The 19,953-nt window shown below is 38.6% G+C and overlaps 1 protein-coding gene and 1 long non-coding RNA gene across 3 annotated transcripts in view; one reads left to right on the plus strand and one right to left on the minus strand.

Annotated features, from left to right (window-relative positions):
• Positions 1-11,627, minus strand: part of abcb4 (ATP-binding cassette, sub-family B (MDR/TAP), member 4) — a 24,771-nt gene extending 13,144 nt beyond the window's left edge. Inside the window, exons 1-14 of one of the 2 annotated variants that reach the window (XM_051956299.1) lie at positions 11,351-11,627; positions 11,084-11,157; positions 9,190-9,283; positions 8,126-8,288; positions 7,986-8,034; positions 7,133-7,324; positions 6,820-6,991; positions 5,480-5,604; positions 4,351-4,522; positions 4,158-4,271; positions 2,974-3,084; positions 2,773-2,898; positions 1,292-1,495; positions 1,039-1,209 (exon numbers count right to left, since the gene is read on the minus strand). In XM_051956299.1, the coding sequence (XP_051812259.1) occupies positions 1,039-1,209; positions 1,292-1,495; positions 2,773-2,898; positions 2,974-3,084; positions 4,158-4,271; positions 4,351-4,522; positions 5,480-5,604; positions 6,820-6,991; positions 7,133-7,324; positions 7,986-8,034; positions 8,126-8,288; positions 9,190-9,283; positions 11,084-11,148 (1,758 nt within the window). In that variant the 5' untranslated portion in view covers positions 11,149-11,157; positions 11,351-11,627. Of the gene's footprint in view, positions 1-1,038; positions 1,210-1,291; positions 1,496-2,772; positions 2,899-2,973; positions 3,085-4,157; positions 4,272-4,350; positions 4,523-5,479; positions 5,605-6,819; positions 6,992-7,132; positions 7,325-7,985; positions 8,035-8,125; positions 8,289-9,189; positions 9,320-11,083; positions 11,158-11,350 lie in introns of both variants that reach the window. The other variant, XM_051956298.1, reaches the window with a different exon arrangement.
• Positions 1-17,816, plus strand: part of LOC127536346 (uncharacterized) — a 22,487-nt gene extending 4,671 nt beyond the window's left edge. The window contains exons 2-4 of the long non-coding RNA XR_007945348.1: positions 5,510-5,789; positions 14,766-14,835; positions 15,856-17,816. This is a non-coding gene — a long non-coding RNA (uncharacterized LOC127536346). The remainder of the gene's footprint in view (positions 1-5,509; positions 5,790-14,765; positions 14,836-15,855) is intronic.
• Positions 17,817-19,953: the final 2,137 nt, after the last annotated feature.

Genomic DNA, 19,953 nt, shown 5'->3' on the forward strand with positions numbered 1-19,953 from the left:
TCTGTCTTGGAGAAGTGGAGTCCTCCTTGGTCTGATCCATGGAGACCAGCCTTGTTGTTGGTCTGCTGGAGTGTCTGATGGACATGTTGCTACCTGGACTGGACTTGGTGCTGATCCTTTAATTCTTCTTGTCCTCTACCATTCTTCCAGTGCAGGGCTCACGTCTGTCTTCCAAGCAGCCCTTTGACATGTTTCAGTGTGGAACTTTTCATGACGCTTCAAACTGTGGACACTTGACCTTGAAAACACTCTGATATGACTTTACAGCCTTTAAATGTCTTGTGAGATGTGAAACTGGAGGTTCTCACTGATCTCTTTGGTTTCATGTTCATGACTTGCAACCGACTGTGGACGTTTATAGTATGTGTGAATGCTCTAGAGCATGGTAGGAATTACCAGGAATATTTGGAATGAGATAAAAGCTGCATTTTTCCAATGACTGGAAACAATAGTCATACAAGGAGTATGACTATTTCTAGACATTTCTCTCATTGGCATTAGATAGTTACCACGTACGCTGATGAAATATTTCTGTACATTGATGAAAAACTTTCTTTTGCTCTCTAGTTCTCAACATATTTTGGAGATATCTGCAGACCTAATCTATTTTTCCAGCATAAAAATCACCACTGTACAACTGTTGAACGTTTGCAATGACAGAACTGTATTTTGTCACAAATTTGCAACAATGTCAGGGAGCATAAATCATCGTGACAATGTTTTTTTAGTGTGGACTTTCTTATACTTTCTAATGTACTACAAACTCAGAGCATTGATGCTCAGAAAAATGTAGATAATTTCAAAGTGTATGTATACTTTTAGACATGGCATTTTTAGTAAAAAGGTAAAGATGGAGAACATGAATGTATGCAGAATATTTTATGCCAATTTAACTGATATTTCAGTCAGGACCAAAACAGTAAGAAAGACTAACACTGCACCACTGGCTTCTCGTATTTATGATGGTAGCTTTACTTGTGTGAATTTCAAAGTGCAACATTGCCGTTGAAAACACAAAGTGTCTTGGTTTGTTTGTACCTTATCCAGTGCAGCTTGTACAACAGTTTCACTCTCAGCATCAAGAGCAGACGTGGCTTCGTCCAGCAGAAGGATTTTGGGGTTTCGGACTAAAGCTCGAGCGATGGCGATCCTCTGCTTCTGTCCTCCGCTCATCTGAGTTCCTCGATCTCCTACCAGCGTCTCAAACTTCTGCTCAACAACAAGAGTCTCAGCGTCAGTAAGAACCACTCAGAGTTATTTATAACCTCAGGAGTCATGAATGCCGTCCTACATCGGGGAGATTCATGATGAAGTCGTAGGCGTTGGCTTCCTTGGCGGCCTGTTCGATCTCTTCTTGTGTCACGTCAGGTCGGCCATATCTGATGTTCTCGGTGATGGTGGTGGCGAAGAGGATGGGCTCCTGACTCACCACCCCGATCATCTCCCTCAGGTAGCGGACGTTCAGAGAGCGGATATCGTGACCGTCAATATACACCTGCAGCGATTGATTCAAAAGATGCAGCAGTTAGTTTTAACATTTACTGTCAATGTGTCTGTTTATCTACAACAGAATTGAGTGTAATATCACAGAAATGTCAAAAAAAAACTGTCATCTTACAGTAGTTGCAGTATTTCTAAAATGAACAGCAGGTATTTGCTCTGATGTAAACAGTTCAGTTTTACCATATAAAGTTCCAAAGTAGGAACTAAATGCAACAAAAGTCAGTACAGCTTTCATTACTTTTATTTTTTTAGGACTTTGTATGTCCACCTTTATTATAGATTCTTTAAGGAACATTTTCTTCAGCTGCTCTTTATTGAAGGAACCGATGTTACTTTAAAATACCCCCAAAGGTCTTCTATTGCATTCAAGTCATTCGCCATCCTGGAATATTCCTCTTCTTCCAGCTTCTGAAGACTAAGAGTCATCTTGTCAGCCAGTATTTTGGTTTATCCACAGACATTCGTCGATAAATGTCATCTCCCAACACCTTTTGCCTCATATCAACACACCCCCACCTCTGTGCTTCACTGTCAGGTCTATGAATTCACTGTGGTAGTCCTGGTCAGGTTCACACCAAACATGCTGGACTCCATCTAAGGACAATAAATGTATCTTCATCTGACCAAAGAATGTTCTCCAACATTCATCAGGCTTCTTTTAGCAGAGTTTGATCTTCCAGTTTTGTACTGAACAGAGTGTAGAGGTGTTTTACTTTGATGCCATTTATAGACGTTGATGTTCTGAACTTTCTTTCAAACTGTCTGAACTTCACAGAAACTCTGATTTCCATTAATAACTCCTGCTCCAAGTCTGAAGCAGCTGCTGTCTGGTTTTCACAGATTGTAAAAGTCGTTCACTGTCTGTGGAGTCATTTCAGGAGAATGACCACTGGAGCCCTGACCAGGCTATGGCTCCTCCTGATTACTGCTGCAGCTGTGTTTGACTGATTTTTAGTTGATCTTCCTGTATCCTTTACCATCTTTGTGAAGTCTGACAGTTAAATTTTTCAGTTCCTCTGTTCAATTCTCTTTCATATGGAGCCATGATGCAGACATGCAGATAGAAGTGGCTCCTTTTAGAACCGTGTTCATGCATTTAGGGTGACTGGAAATCTTGGGTGGACTCAGTTTTACTGATGATAGGTCTATTTACTTTTGTTGCACTGAATTTCTACTTTGGTTGATTTTAATGTCAACTGTTGCCCATCTGTGTATGAAATGATAAATACTGAGTCCTTTGCACAAAGTACTTTATAAAGTCTCACTTACAGCTCCTTCCTGAGGATCGTAGAACCTCTGCAGCAGCTGGATTGTGGTACTTTTACCACAACCGCTGCTGCCCACTAAGGCGATGGTCTGTCCGTTCTTCACATCCAGACTCAAGTTATGTAATATCTGCAAATGATAACAATCTCAGTTATGAGGATCATTTGGGTAACAGCTTCATGTCTGTGGACTGCTTTGACGTACCTGGACGTCCGGTCTCGAGGGGTAGCTGAAGTCGATGTTCTTGAACTCTATGTCTCCTTTGATTAAGTCAGGCTTGAAGCCATCTTCTGAATAGCTGTCTATGGTCGGATTCTGTGAAGACAAAGAGCCAACAGCATTTCTCTCACTTCTAATCCTCGGCTCTGTTCTGGTTTGTAGTTTGGTGAGATCAAGAACGTGACTCTTATCATGACCTCAAACAGACAATGGGAGGAAGGCAGGTTAGGCCCGGTGTGTTTAACAGGGCTAATGTTTATTTCCACAGCTCTTTGTGTTTTCACCGCTACACACACACACAACTGTGTTATTCTGCCTCCTGCTTCACTGCTGAGAAAGGTTGAGCTCTGTGTTGATGATTATTTGAGAATGTTTAATGTCTCGCTTGGGTGCCTGAACCCTTTGGACAGACAGTAAAAGTTATCTTTAGAGCGCCTTTATGCTTCCCAGTAAAAGACAAGGACAACCTATACAGTTTAATCGATACAAAGGAGTAAAACTAACTAGATAAAGTCAATAAAAAATAAGCCTACTGTGACTAAAAATCTGTCCACAGTGCAACAACAACTAAAAATGCTTTTTCAGTTTTGCTTGAGGCTGTGTGCGTTTGTGTTCATGTGCAAACAGATGTGTTACGAAGCCAGTAGTTTCTCGTATCCTGCATCGGCATTTCTAAACTAATTTGAGTGTATTGTCCTAGTGAGAGACTGACACAACCACTGCAGGCTAAACACTGAGCTGTCACAGAATAACTGCAGGCGAGACTTGGTCTCAGACTATCCTAAAAGTGGTTCAGTTCAACCAACTGGTTCTGCTTCATGTTTCTGTAGCTTACTGAAGAGGCCTTTGTCTGCACGGGAAAAACTGGTGTCTGTCATAATCTCACCGTATTAATAATCACATTGTGCAGTCATTTTTAGGAAAATAAGCAGAATTCAGTCAGTGGAAGAAGGTTGAGGAGAGTCTCGGCTGTGAAACATCCACCAGACGACCTGCTGGTCCTTCATTCAAACAGCAGGAGCTCTAATTAGAGCAAAATCCAGCGTTTCATTACTGACTGCAGCATCAAAGCAGCTCTGCAGAGCGCCAAAGTCCAGACTGCGGGTGCAATAATGCAAACTGACAACTGTCCAGCAGCAGAGGTTTTTCCGAAAAGCGGCTTCTCTTACATGGTCGATGATGGCGTACACTTTATGTGCAGCTCCTCGGGCGCTGGCGAACGTCTGGATGTTTGGAGACGTCTGTCCCAACGTGAAAGCTCCGATTAGCACGGTGAAAAACACCTAAAAAGATGAACAAGTTACACCCAGACGTCCTTTCAAATGACACAAGTAATGCAGAACTTCACTGCGTCCTACTCACGGTGAGCACATTTCCGATGGTGTACTCATCACTCAGGACGAGTGTGCTGCCGTACCAGAAGGCCAGAGCATAGGACAGGTAGATCATCAGGTAGGTGAAGCCCATAGCGATGTTTGCAGAGATCGCTTTCTTCACCCCCATCTGCTTAGCATCCTCCAGGTTCTTGTGATATCTGAGGCACAAAACACATGCATGGCTTCTACTGAAAGGAGTCGATTTGAAATTGGATTGCAGTGACGGCAGCACACGCAAATGAAGGGATGTAGACTGGATGCAGGAAACATTAATTCAATTTTTCCAGGGGTTTATTAAGTTCCAGCCTTTTTCTGGCAAGACTGTGATCATTTTATGGATTCTTATTTAACTGCTCCACACAAATGTGTCGTGCTGTTGAGCGAAAAATATGAATGTATGAAAGGCATGTTATCCTCTAAAGTTACATCAATCAGAGTCAGAAACAATAAAAATGGAAATTGTAATGTGCTGCTCTGTTGGAAAATCCGAGCCTAAAACGGTGATATTTCATCAAAATCTGCTTATTACGTCTGTTTTTTTCTTAAATCGTCAAAAATATACTGTTCGCTCAAATCAAATTCTGTAAAAAACAAAAAATTCTGTGCTCCTCAGATAAATCATGAAGCTGTTACTGAATCAGCTGCGCCCAACAGTCATGTGACAAAAATTCTGAGCGTTTTTGACTGCAGGCTGTGTATACTTCAAAACAAATTAAAAACCTAAGTAGTAAAATATTTGGTATGTAGAGCTCCCATTTTTTTACAGTATTATTAACACCTGTGGAAAAGTCTTGCATATAGTTTTTCTAGGTTTTTAAAATTTCGTAAAATCAATTAATCAGGAATGAAGAAAATCTGGCTTCTCGTGGTTTTTGCCTTTCAATAGAGCTGCAGGACTTTATATTGCAGTGAAAAATGAGCTTTAAATGAAGAAAACCAAGACTGCTTAGAGTTCAGAGGGATAATTCCAACAAAATTCATCTTTTAAAAAAAACTGCTTTCATGTTGTAACAAAGCTTTATTTCATCCACTGTGTTGACCGATGTTGCTTTATTTATTTTATACAGTATTTCCCTGCTGTTTTTGTATGTTGGCTGTATACTCTGTGCACTCACCTGTCAATCTCTTTCTCTTGACCACTAAAGGCAAAAACCGTCCTGATGGAAGAAAGCACCTCTTCTGCTACTGCACCAGCTCTGGCATAAGCTGTCTGCTCTTTGGACGTGAAGCTCGTCAGCACCTATTCAAGAGGGGAAATTATACTGAGTTATTATTCTAAAAATAGCCAACGACCTCCTGACGGCAGCAGACTCCGGACTCTTATCCATGCTCATCCTTCTCGACCGGAGTCCTCCTCCATAGGCTGGCATCCATCGGTTTATCATGCACACCCCTGGACTGGTTCACATCATATCTCTCATTCAGGTAAGAACATTCACATCCCAGCCATCTTTCCTCTCCTCCGGTGTTCTCCAAGGCTCTGTTCTTGGTCCCATCCTCTTCATTGTTTATCTTCTCGTCCTCGGTTACATATTCCGTAAATACAACATTCAGTTTCACCACTATGCAGACAACACTCAGCTCTACCTTTCCACCAAACCGATCTCCATTCTCCCACTGTGCTGTGACTGCCTAAAGGAAATCAAATCCTGGTTCTTCTCCAACTTTCTTAAACTCAACAGTGACAAAACTGAGGTTTTGACTCTCACAAAGGCTAACAGTTTCATCATTACTATCCACAACTCCTCTTCCTCCCCTCCCCTCAGCTCAAGAGTCTGGGTGTCGTCCTCGACAGCACTCTGTAATTCCAAACCCACATCAATAACATCACTCGGTCTGCATACTTCCATCTCCGTAACATCAACCGAGTCCGTCCCTCCATCACCCGTCAGCACCGACATCCTGGTCCACTCTCTGGTCTCCCCCTGAAGTCACTACATAAACTCCAACTAGTTTAGAATTCTGCAGCCCAGATCATCACCAGGGCACCGTCTCTCCAACACATCACTCCTGTTCTACAACAACTTCACTGGCTCTCAATCATACACTGCGTCATCTATAAAACCATGCTGCTAACCTTGAAGGCCTCCATAACTTTGCCTCTCCGTTCCTCACTGAACTCCTCCACATAAACACACCCAACCGGACTCTCACGTCCTCTTCCTCACCATCCCTTCTGCCCGTATGACTACCATGGGCTCCACAGCCTTCCGCTGCTCTGCCCCCCGCCTCTGGAACTCCCTCCCACACGACATCCGAAACACCAACACGATGGACGTTTTCAAATGCCATTTTTACATCTTTAAGTTTTATATTGTTAATGTGAATGTGTATTGACTTTGTACGGTGTCATTGGGTGTTTTGAAAGGCGCCTATAATTAAAATGTATTATTATTATTATTCATCAACATCAAACATGTGGATGGCAACAGAAAAGGCAGAAAGATCCACAAACCTTACTGAAGAGCCCAGCAGAGATGCCCAGAACAGGACTCACAGCCAGGATGACCAGAGTCAGCTTCCAGCCTCTGGTGAAGCCGATGACAAAGGACGAGATGAAGGTGGTGAAGCCTTGAATCAGCATCCCGGTCTTGTCTCCGATGCCCTCCTGGATCTTATAGATGTCACTGTGCATAGAAATACAAACAGTGATCTTCAAAGTAGCATTCATGAATCATGACTGGAAGAAAAAACATTTTCTGGAAACTCTGCGCGTGAAACAGAACGCTAAAACCGAAACAGAAGGTTTCGATTTTTTTGTTACGCACTCTGTGAGTCGAGTGTTCAGCTCTCCCGTCTCATTGACATCAAACCAGCCGATGTCCTGCTGCATGATTCGGTGGAAGAACAAGGTGCGGATCCGCTTGACCTGCCGACCGGCCGCCAGCGTCCACATGGACACCTGCAGGTAGGCGGCGACCATAACCACAGCACCCATGATGGAGTAGTAGATGGCAAACCTGCCAGGAGAGAAAAGATATTTTCACCTGGCTCTGTTGTTGATCACATAATGGATCTGATATTTTGAATTTTACTTTACATCACTATCTTGGGAGCCGTTGGGTTTTCCATGTATGATATTGTAGGGTCCTAATGTTCATATTTAAATTAGTCGGGTATATTTAATTATGAACCATAGGACCCTACAATGTAATGTAAATGTAGGGTTCTAAGGTTCTTATTTAAATTAGTCAGGTACATTGACATGACTAATGATAATATATGGTTACAACTTTAATTATAATTTAATTAATCAGGTACATTTGCACAATTAATAATATTGTAGGGCCTGAACGGTCACGTTAATAACGTTGTAGGGTCCGAACCGTAACATTTAAATTAGTCAGGTAAATCTGCATATCTTGTAATATTGTACAGTCTGAACTTAATCACAGCATTTAAATTTTTATTTTATGTATTTTTGTAGGGTTTCAAACTTAATATTTCAATTTGTGAGGTGCATTTTCATAATTAATAATATCACAGGGTCCTAATACTAATGCCCAATGTCACATTAATTTGTTTAACAGATATTGTAGGGGCCAAACTTAATTAGTCAGATAAATTATTTTTTTTAATCTGTTACTAATATCGACCCTGAGGAAACATATAAAGCCTTACCCCGTCATTTGCTCTTGCAAGGTGCTGTTTGCGTAAATGTCTGTCAAATCTGAAAACAAAAAGGTGACAAAAACACAGTTAAAAAGGGCCCACGTTTTTCCCTATTTATGCATTTGAGTGGGTTGCATGTGGACACGCACTGGGGAACAAGCTGACATTGAAGCCGGCTGCAGCGTCCGAGACGAAGCTGTCCGTCATGTCTCCGAACACGATGCACATGAGAGGAAGCACCACGCCGTTGGCCATCGCCATCAACGTCCCGACCACGATCATGAGCGTGTCCACTCTGTCCGAAAACCTGAACTGCACATGAAAGAGACAAACACCAAAAGAGAGCAGCTTGAAGAAGGAAACCAGAGCTGGAAGCAGCTATTCTCCGCTCACAGCAGGAGGCTGGTGGAGTTCAGCCGAACAACAGGAGGATGTGCTGCACTCCCATCCTCCCTCCACACTTCCCCTCTTACCTCACAAACACTCACCTCACTGTTATTCCTGATAGATTACACAGCCCCAAAGCACAACTTTCAACATCACTCTCCACCCGATAGCCTCACACAAACACACAGAACTTCTCATGTCTATAAAAATATGCAGAATTATTAACCTTGTAGGGTCCCAACCTTAATCTTTAACTATCAACGCTAAGAGATTTTGTTTGTGTTCATTTTTACTATCAAATGATTACTGTCAGCCTGCCTGCTCATATGAAATCTTGGGATTTGTTTGGTTTTTCATGTATATTTTGTAGGGTATGAACCTTAACTACTGATCTAAATTAGTCAGGTCAATTATAAAAGTGTATAATGTTGTAGGGTCCTAACACAAATATTTGACTGGTGCATGGTCCAAACCTTAAGTAGACAGATAATTAGACAAAACAAATATTGTAGAGCCTGAACCCTTAGATAACCCTTAGACCCGGATAGTTAGATAAGTTTGCATTGTATGTAATATTGTAGGGGTCCTGATCTTAATATTGTAGGGTCTGAGCATTAAATAGTATGAATAATTTTTATTTTACATGATATTGTAGGGTCCAACTCTAAGTCTACAGAGTACAGTCGATCTACAGTCTTACAGCAGGACTTGTAACATCACTCTTGACCATTTAACCTCAAACACACACATTTCATTTCTATAAAACTGTGAATCATAAACCAGGGAAGTGAAAAACAATCGTAAACCACAGTTCAGCTGAACTTACCAAGGCTATGGGTCCGACCATCGGCATCTGCTCTGCTTTCTTCTTCTTCTTCTTTTTCTTCTTTCCTTCCGAGTCGTCGTCATCCTCATTTTCTCTTTTGGACATAAAACCATCGTGACGTCCAACAGAGCTGCGACGATTAATTGAGCATCAAACGATTTGCCAGCTATTCTGATAATCGATTATTTGGTTAAAATCTGAAAATGAAGTCTTAAATGTGAATATTTTCTGGATTCTCTGTGAGGGTAAATTGAATATCTTTGCGCCGTAGACGAGAGAAGGCATTCAGCATTTATGGGAAACATTTTTCACCATTTTCTAATTAATTAATCAAAAAATATACATATTAATTAAAAAAGTGATAATTTGCATCTCGTTTTATGTAGTGCTTTATGATCTTCAAGTATTTATATATGCAATTTATTTGCTTATCCTTATTATTAATGATCTCTTTCTATTTTATTTTATGGCCGTTTTAATATAAACAATTCATGCAGTTATCATAGTTTAGATTTATTGCTCACATTATCTTTTTGTTTACCTTTTTATCTCAACTATTAATTAATTGTCTCTAATTTAATGTGTGCTTGTCTACATTAGTCTCTAAATCATTTTTAACTTCATCTATGTGTAATCATATATGAAAATGATTATTCGTTGCCGCTTGTACCTGTAGACTGCAGTTTTCTAGAATTTTAAAGTTTAATTATTAATATTTTTCAACTTTATTCAATCATAATCACTATTTATCTGACCTATATTACTTTATTAACATTTTTTGTCCATTTTAGAACTTTAATTTTACCGTTATTCGTATTTTTAAAAAAAATATTCTTTCATTTTAACCGCCTGTATCCTGTTTTTCTTTCTCAGTTTAGTCGTTTTGCTGTTCATTAGTCAATAGTAAATCTATTTTGAACATCACATGTTTGGTGTATTTGACAACAGTTATGCAAATCGACAAGAAAAACAATCATCAGTTGCTGCCTTTGTGTTTAAAAAACAGAATAATTTGCATGTTTTTTTTTTACATACCACAGTTGAGTCATACCAATGAGTCTAAATGCTACTTCAGTAAAAGTAAACAACAATTAGCTTCAAATTAACGTTAAGGAAGCTGAAATGCAGGATGATTTGTTTGGAAATATTGTAAATGAATGGGTTTTAGCTGGTGATGTGTATGAGTTTAAAGTGGCAGCTGGATAACGTGAGGTTGACTTTAATAACTTCATAAAGTGTTTGGTCTCTTATGATCAGTAAATATCATCTCATCTTAACCTTAAATAAAGTAAAACATCATAATTTGTTTGTTATTTAGATTTTCTATAAATATTCTGAATCTGTAAAGCAACTGGTGGCTTAAATTATGAAAAAATGGAGCAATGAAGTGGATTAAAAGCATAAAACCGCTGCACTGACAACCTGTTACGTGGAGAATTCAGTTTAAATGTTAATTTATTTACATATATAAGGTTTAAATAAGAATGTCTCTGTTCCTAATCGACTTCCAGGCCTCTTGTCTACAATCACATTCTACTCCTCCTCCTCTGTGGAGGCTTTTGATAAACATCTCAAGAGGTTTTCTGTGTCTTTTAGTAGTTATATTTCTGAATTATTTGGAGAATTTGATCTTGAAGGTTGACTTCCTGTTCTGCCCAGCCTGTTCAGTACTTCATAATTATTTATTTACTAGTTTAGCTCCTGTTTTGCACATATTGTACAACATATTCGGCACTTTGCAAATCATCTCTGGTTGTTTTAAATCTATTATTATTATTATTATTTAAAAATGGAAAAACTGTTTATACTCCTGTAAAGTTTCTCAAAATGATACTAAGGTGTAGAATCGATAAACTGGTGGAGAAATAAAGGATTTGAAGTGTCTTTTTTGTACCTTAAATCTCCGTTTTGTTCGCGTGTATCTGAAGACAGGATTTCCATCTCGTTCTTTTCCTCCATGTCTGCGTCCTGTCAGAGGAAGAGCAGACAGTTTACATTTCCAGCTTCATCCAAACAGTTTACATCAACGTTTCTGAGCTAAAACCTCCAGAGAGCCGCCTTATTTAAAGTAAAATCACCACACGTGGATGATTCGGTCTTAAAAAAAAACACCGGAAAAGTGTCGAATTTGAAATGAAACACAGAAGAAATGTCCTTAAACCTCCAGAGCTGCTCCTTTCTCCGCCGCGGTCCTGCCGGTCTGCGTCCTCCGATGACCTGAGACGTGGATCCTCACATCCACCGTAAATGAAGTCCTCCTCCCTCCTCACCCTCCTCACCCCCTGCTGCCTGCCGCCTCACGTGTCTTCAGGGCTTCAGGAGGAGCCTCGGTGGGAAATAAAGTGTCCGCTCCGCTGCGCCCTCCTCAGACCACCGCAGCTATATGTCAGATCTTGTTCCTCCGGGTCGGGAATCAGGACGGCTTCTTGGGGAATCATTGATCACACATCTGGCAGCCTGTAGGGGCGTGGACTCTGCTGGTATGGAGGCCTGCTGCTGCCACATCAGGTTCACTGACGGCCAAATAAAGGAAACTGCATTTCCTGCAGTGGGTTGCAGGAAAATTGCAGCAGCTGAAAGTCTGAACGCCGACGCAGAAACGGAAGGAGAAACGGGGGGAGACTGAGCCTGTGGTTGAAGCGTGTTTTTATTAGGAGAAACGTTTCTTGAAAAAGAAACCAAAAAGACTCTTGTAATAACAAGAAATAATATATAGTGAGAGTTTTATTTCTTAGTTGAAATTGATTTCTGGTGATGAAAAAGATAAAAGATGCTTCGATGAACCCCTTAAATTTCACAGTGAGAATGTTTTAGGACCTCTATCACCTCACAATAATCTCTGCATTGTTTTGCAATAACTTTTGTGTTTCTTTGCCATGACCTTGAGCATTTCCTCGCAGTTACTTATGCGTTTGCTTTCAATAGGTTTTGTGTTTTATTTTGACTTTTCTCACAATAACTTTTGTACTTCATTGCAGTTACTTATGCATTTTTTTGCACCATATTTTGTTACCCTTCGAGCTAAAATTTTGGTTTTCTTGCAATAACCTGTGCATTTCCTCACAATAACTTTTTCATTTCTTCACAACAAGTTTTGTGTTTCCTTATTTTTCCTTCTCTTGCAATAACTTTTGCATTTCTGTGCAGTACCTTCTGCATTCTTTCACAACAGCTTATTCATTCCTTTGCAATAAGTTTTGCATTTTCTTACAATAACTGTTGTTTCCTCACTATGACTTTGTGCATTTTCTCACAATAACTTCTGCATTTCATCAAAATAACATTTACAGTTCATCACAGTAACTTTTGCGTTTTCACGCTACAAGTTTGGTGCTGCAATAACTTCCCCTTGCAAGAACTTTTGCCTTGTTGTAGCAAGAACTTTTGCGTTTTGTCACGATAACTTTTGCATTTTGTCACAATAAGTTTTGCGTTTTGTTGCAATATGTTTTGCATTTCCTTGCAGTCACTTATGCACTTCTTTGCGATACGTTTTGTTACCCTTTGAGCTAACATTTTGCTCTTCTCGCAATAACTTGTGCGTTTCTTCACAATAACTTTTACATTTCCTTGCAATAACTTTTTCATTTCTTTGCAACAACTTTCATGTTTACTTGCAACAACTCTTTCTTGTTCTTGTAACATGTTTTGCGCTCTCTTGCAATAACTTTTGCGTTGTGACTTCTAGTCATGGTTGCTTCGTTTCCACAGAGATGCAGGACTCATGTCAGTATTGTTTCTACTCTTTAGAATACAGGAAAATTTGTGATTAGTACTGAGTGTTTTATGTTTCCTTTTAACTTTACTGCTCCCTGGTGGTGAAACTGTCTGAACGTCGGCCCCCTTCGGCCCCCCAACTTTCCGCCCCTGCCTCTCTTTCTTTTTTTAGCCCCTGTATCAGATGACTAATTTTTTCCTGCTGACCTGTTGCCTACATTTAATCGGCTGCATCAGTTTGTTTGCATATGTGAGTCTCTGGAAACTCAACAGATCAACGGAAAGGAGAATAGCTCACGATGGAATCACACAGAAGACGACAGGATGTCCTTAAAGACAGCAGACTGGTAACCTGGATAGTTGTGTGCAGATCTCACCGGGTTCAGATTAGTTTAGTTGGGTTAGAAAGCGACAGAAAATTAACTTACAGGGACATTTTGTGCAACAGGCTGTGCTGTGTCCATCTACCAGCTGCTCCTCTCAGGCTGCAGTGTAAACACATTCAGACACTGAACAGTTGAGGTCGGGTCTGTCAATAATCTGCATGCTGAACCACAAACCAACCTGCATTTGTCATCTCTGCACTCAGACTGTAATGTTTACGTGACAAGCAGCAACATGCACTTGCAGAAGAGACTTGTAGAAACACATCGCTTCCTGTCCAGAGTTAGAATCATTTAAAGAGCTATTTCTGGGATCATTCAGAGGCATCTGTGCTGCTGAAAAGACAAACCACACACAGAGTCAGCTATAACTAAATAAGCCCCATCTAAACAAAAGAAAATGTCATTTTAAACACGCACAGAAGCACATCATCTGCATAAAGTAGAGATGCAACTCTGAGGTTCTCAAAGCAGCCCAGCTCCTCACCTCGACTGAAATCCAGTTCTTGAGCTTTATAAACAGGACTGGAGACACGAAGCAGCCTGTTTAACCCTCCTGTTTTCCTCATTTACGGGCACCGAAAAATATTGTTTCCTTGTCTGAAACAAATCCGAACATTTAGCAAAATAACAATCCCCATATTTCAGAAAATGTGCACAACCTTTAGAAAGAAAATTCCAATAATTCCTTAAAAATTTCCCTTAAACATTTTATTTAAAAAAAAAATCCCCCAAAAGTGGCAAGAAAATTCTTGTAAATATTTTCAAAAAATTGAGTAAAAATCTTCAAAAAAATCCTAAAAATATCTAAAATGATTACATATAGATGAGTAAAACATCTAATATTCTCCTTAAGAACATTCACACAAAAAATAAACCAAAATCCAGAAAAATTCACTGGATTTTGGTTTATTTTTGTGTGAATGTTCTTAAGAAATATTTTTAACATTTCTTTTTTTTCCCACCAAAAAATGTTCAAAGATTTCCCAAAAATGTTGAAAATGTGGACATCAGAAGTTTCACTGTGAAAATATTCTTTTTTTCCGCACATTTTCAAACTTTAAAACGGGTCAGTTTTGGCCCACAGGACGACATGAAGGTTAATATCTCAGAATCTAAATATCAAACATATTTGGCTCTGATTAGGCTAGTTTTTAAAGCAACAAATGAATTATATCATAGTTTGTCTTCAACGTTAAACATAAACTAAACCCTTTAATGAATAGTTGAGTCCAAACTTTTGCTGGTTTTGTAAATTATTAAAGATTATGCCACTGATCTATCATCTGTTTGACTTTTGCAGCCTGTTGCAATCAGCTCTGTCAAAAAGTAGTCATATAGTTTCACTTATTTAAATCTTTGTGGCCCAAACGGAGCTAAAACTATGAAATGTTTGGCTAAAATAGTGAAGACTAAAGAATAATCAAAACCTAAGTGCACGTTTAAGCATCTGAACGTCACTTTTTCTTCTTTCAGATTCATCTTGTGACCTTTACGAAGATTCTGAACTGTAGATTCGACCAAACTACCGCGCTGTATAAAACAGGTAAACTACACTCTGATCAGTTGTTTTCCTGCATAATAAGTACTTTCTACATTAATTCGAGTTTCTGTTAGTAACATTTCTGTCTGACTAAGATAACCAACAAGACACAGTGGCAAAATGTCACAGTTTCCGTGATTATTATTGTGTTTTCTTTGACATTTTAGGTCTCTTTTTCAGTGTGTTTTAAAATATGTTGATTTTAAACAAGTTCTCCAGTGCTGTACACTGTGTGGCAGAAGTGAGAACAAAGGTGAAGAATGTGAAAATGTAATAAATCTTATCTGCTGCTTGTTAAACGCCCTCTATCTGCTAGAAGAGCATGCCAGACAATGTGAGAGGAGCCGAAAATATTGATGATTTTATACTAAAAATGCACCTTCTCAAGCTACAATCATTAGTCAGGTAATAGATTAATGTGAACTATTAAAATAATTATGAAATATTGTGTTTATCATTAAGAAATAGTTGATAACCCAAAGAAAAAAATGACCAAATTGTGTGATTGCAGCTTCTGAAATGTGAATATTTTCTGGTTTCCGTCCTTCTTTGTGACAGGAAACTGAATATTTTTGGGTTCTGGACAAAAAATATGTGTCATTGTGAGCTTTGACAAACACTGATTGTCATTTTTCCAACAAATAACAGAAAATAATCGACACGTTGATGAAAATGGCGATGAGTTGTAGCCCTTTTATATCGTGTTTAATAATCCAGTTGTATTTTGTTTAGCTGCTCTTTTACTATAAATTCCTTTTAAATCCAACATAATTTTAATGTAATTAATCTTTTTGATCTTTTATTTATCTTAAATTATCCAAACCACTTATTTATTGTCTTTAATTTTGTATTTTTCTTGTTTGTGTGAGTCTCTACGTCTATTTTATCATCCTCTGCATTTGGTCAAGTACTTGAATTTGATTGTGCCACATGAAATAACATTTATATCTATGCGTCTTCTACAGTGTTATTCGGTTAAAGTGTAAATGGCATCCACTCTGCTTATCTTTCTTCTCTTTTTAGTGTCTTCTGTAATTAAGCAGACTCATAATTTCACCTCAGTCTTGGTCAAAGGTTCAGTTTTCGGGATGAGTCATCGAAAACTTCACGCCACAAACGGGAAACTCGCAAACGTCAGAGGATTGAAATCGTCGTTCTGTTCACCTTAAAAGGCCTTTATTTGTTTAAGAGCCACGTTATGACCATGATTACATGTCTTGTTAAAGTCTGACACTCTGTGACTCACTGATAAAACGCCATAAAGAAAAAGATTTTATACCGTGCCTTCATAAACAAAGAGAAAAAGCCTAAAGAGGAGCTAGTTCAGGTTCTGAATGATGCAGCAAAAGAGCAAAATCTTCTTATCTTCAACATTATCATCACTATGAAAGTCTTTTTTTGTTTTACTGTCACTGACTTCATGAGAAACGTTGACTGTGGTTTAAACTTTTCACCCGACAGAAATCTGAAACCACAGTCGACGTCAAAGCAGACACGCATGATCTGGTTTTGTTTCCTGTTTTGTGACACATGATATAAATACAAACGTTTACATCCACTTGTTCAGACCATGTGTATAATGACAGTCTTGATAACTCCTGTAAATATGACTTTTATAGGATGGATAGGAGGTCTTTGTCACAAAAAACAATCATACATTTGGGTTCTTTCATATATTTATTACAGTTTTTCCAGAAATATCACCAATATTTTTTGCTGGGTTTCAAAAATATACATGCAGTAACTTTAATTGTTGGTTTTGGTGATGTAGAGAGTTGTCTTAATCAAATGTTCTTAGTTCTGTGGCCTCTTAACGTCTTATGAGTGATTACGATTGACTACAGCTGCTGACTCCTCTGAGCCAATTTAAATAGAACCCATCTGATTCCCTCATTAGGTTAAGACACAAACACTACTGAGACGCTCATGAAGAAGGAAGTTCTTCCTCTAGAAGCAGAACCCATAAGAACCCACGGTGACACCAGTGTAACAAGCACTTTGAGTGCCACAGTCTCTTCCTGTAAAGTTTCATGTCTGACATTAACTGATTAAGTCCTTTAAGGAAACAATGGGTCTGGGTTCTTATGGGTTAAAGTTTGTTGTTGATCACAAGAACAAAGAAGAGGTCTTCTGGAGGAAAGTTCTGTGGTCAGATGCAACAGAAACTGAGCAGACATGTTTAGAGGATAGACGGTGAGGTCTTTAACCCCAAGAACACCAAACCTACCATCAAGCATGGTGGTGGCAGTATCATGCTCTGTGGAACTGGAGCTTTACACTAAGTAAATGGAATAATGAAGGAAGATTATCTCCACATTCCTCATGAAAACCTAAAAGTAGAACCATCAGTACCATCAACCATCAGCAGCAGAAGGTTGATCTTGGACACAGTTGAGTTTCGACAATGAGCCCAAACAATCATCAAAAATGATAAAGAAATAGTTCCATCAGGCTCGAATGAAGGTTTTAGACTGGTCTCCACAAAGTCCTGACTTAAACCCATCGAGAACCCGTAGACTGATGAAGAAACAAGTGAATCAATTTTAATTCTGTCCAGAAAAGTTAAAGAGGAACCAGAAGCTTGAGGACGGAAACCAAAGTAACCAAACTAAGGTGAAAATGGCCACTGGATATAATGAAATAGTTTGAGTTTTATTGTCATTCAAACATAAACTTTCAATGCACAACAAAAACATGATAAAAATGATTCAACTGGTTAAAATTTCATATATCCAGTCACAAATCCACAATTATCTTTGTAAATATTCATATTTCGCTAAGAGATGATTGAAACAAATTGTAAAAATTCGATGATTTGTGGTGGAATGACGCAAATATTAAGAACACAAACTCCTTTTTTTTTTAACTTGTCAGGTTTTTTGCTAGTTTATAAACAAAATGCAATTTTTCTTGCAAGGGGGAAACAGGCAGCTAATATGTACAGTCTTCTTTCCTGTTAATAGAATAAACATTCTCAACTTCCAGTTTGACCTGTTTCTGTAAGTACGGCTCCATTTCTGGAGGCTGATTAAGTTGACAACTGTTTTTTTGACAGCTGTTCTGTTCATTTTCAGATTAGCCTCACAAGCCTGAGGCAAGTTTTAAAGAAGAATTTCACTTGATAAACAACCAGAATTTTTAAATAATTGAAATGTTTTAAGACTTTCGCGCTAAAATCACGCTTCTGGCTGACAAAAAGCAGAACTGCGCAGCTATTTGCCGATCTTTCATTTGATTCTGTTGACCACAAGCTGCTGCTGACCAGACTCAGTCATAATGAGTCCCTCGTGGACACCAGTTTTTGTCTCCTACCAATAAGTCTAGGCACTTCCAGCTCGAATAGTCATTTACCACATGAACAATGTCTTCATTTAATGTTATCTTTAATTTAAATTGTAATTATCGATTGAAGGAAACTGTATATGAGCTGCCATGTGTGTCTTCATCACAGTCTGTCTGCAAAAGGAAGTAATAAGTTAAAATATTTTTAAAAAAGACTTTTTTTCCTGCAGTTATTTGCTGAAAAAAAGGGCATTGTTCCATTCCAATGTCAGCTTGAAACTGTGGCTAAAAGGTGAAATCTGTTCTTCAGAGTCCAGGCTGATTAAATGCTCTGTAATGTGTAACCAGTAAAAAAAGGAGCCAAAGGTTAGTTTACTATTTAACAGCTCTTTGCCTTTCATTTCAGTAGTCACTCGTCACCACAGCTGTCCTTCAAAACGCAGTGAAGAATGAAGCGTTTCCCTCTGAAGCCACCAGACGGAAGTACAGATATCTTAAATGTACACTAAATGCTGTGTTTTATCAGGAGTTCAAGGAGGGTACACAAGGGAATCAGGCAAAGATACATGAATGTAATAGTAGAGAAAACCCAGACATTGCGTTGCTGTTCTTCCATCAGACCACTGGGGGGCGACGTCCTCCATCACTGAAATACATTCAAAGACACTCAGAGATCTGCGGGAAAAGGAAACAAAAGGTTCTGTTAAATATCCACCAAAGTCAAAACACAGGACCAGAGCAGCCTCACGCTCATGTTTACTGTCAGCTTCTTTCACGTGCTGCTTTTGTAGTTTTGTATTGCACGTATGGAAATGTCAACACTTCAGGATTTGACCTTTCAGCCCCTTAAAAACACAGGATTAGGAAACTGACCTGTAAAAACAAATTCACCAGAAATTTTTTTTTAAAAATCTGGCAGAAAATGTTCCAAAACTGTGAATATAACGGCAAATATCTGTAAAATAATAATGATTTTAACTGATTCAAATGCAGCAAAAATAGTGTCCTTTTATGGTAACATATTGTGAAACAAATACTGATGTTTAATGTTGATATTTAAACAATTTCTAATTCAATCAGACTATACTAGTAAGAAGGGGCCACCTCAGAACGGTGTATGGAAAATTAAAAGTGCCATAATTTGTCTCTGTTTGCTTGCATTCAAATTAAAATATTATGCCTCATTTTACGTCTCTCAAATTACAACAACATGTTTTACATTTTAGAAAGCCAAAAAAAGTGACAATTTTTACAATGATCTAATTACAATGCTGCTTTTTAATGGAGTTTAATCCCAACCTTAGTACAATTTAAATTGCAATATTGACAATTTAATAAGTGTAACTTGGTGCAAGCATTCCAGATTTAAAAAGAATTAAAAAAAAATAAAGGGCCGCATAGTGTAATAAATTAAGGAGCTCCTGGTTACATCAATTTTGCCATAGTTTTTCCCACTGATGCCAGAAAAAGCAGCATTTTTTTTACTATAAAAGTGGCTATTTTGATTTAAATCGAGTGCAAATAAAAGTAAAATATGGCACTTTTTGCTTTCCACAGCTCTGACCTCTGTTAGAAGGTCACACACATAAAACTGGAGTTAAATCCCAACCTTAATGTAATTTAAATTATGATATTGTCAGATTAATAAGCACAACTTGGTGCAACCTTTCCCCTTTTTAAAAAAAATCAAAGGCCACATACAAAATCTTACGATATAGGATGGTGTAGATCTACATGGTGGTTTTGTCTGCAAAAGCGAATAATAAAAATGTCCCCCAAAAAGTGATTTACAGTGCAGGAGAAATAAATGACAGAGATCTGACATTCTGTGCCACCCCT

This window comes from Acanthochromis polyacanthus, chromosome 12, assembly GCF_021347895.1.
Source record: "Acanthochromis polyacanthus isolate Apoly-LR-REF ecotype Palm Island chromosome 12, KAUST_Apoly_ChrSc, whole genome shotgun sequence".
NCBI lineage: Eukaryota > Metazoa > Chordata > Actinopteri > Pomacentridae > Acanthochromis > Acanthochromis polyacanthus.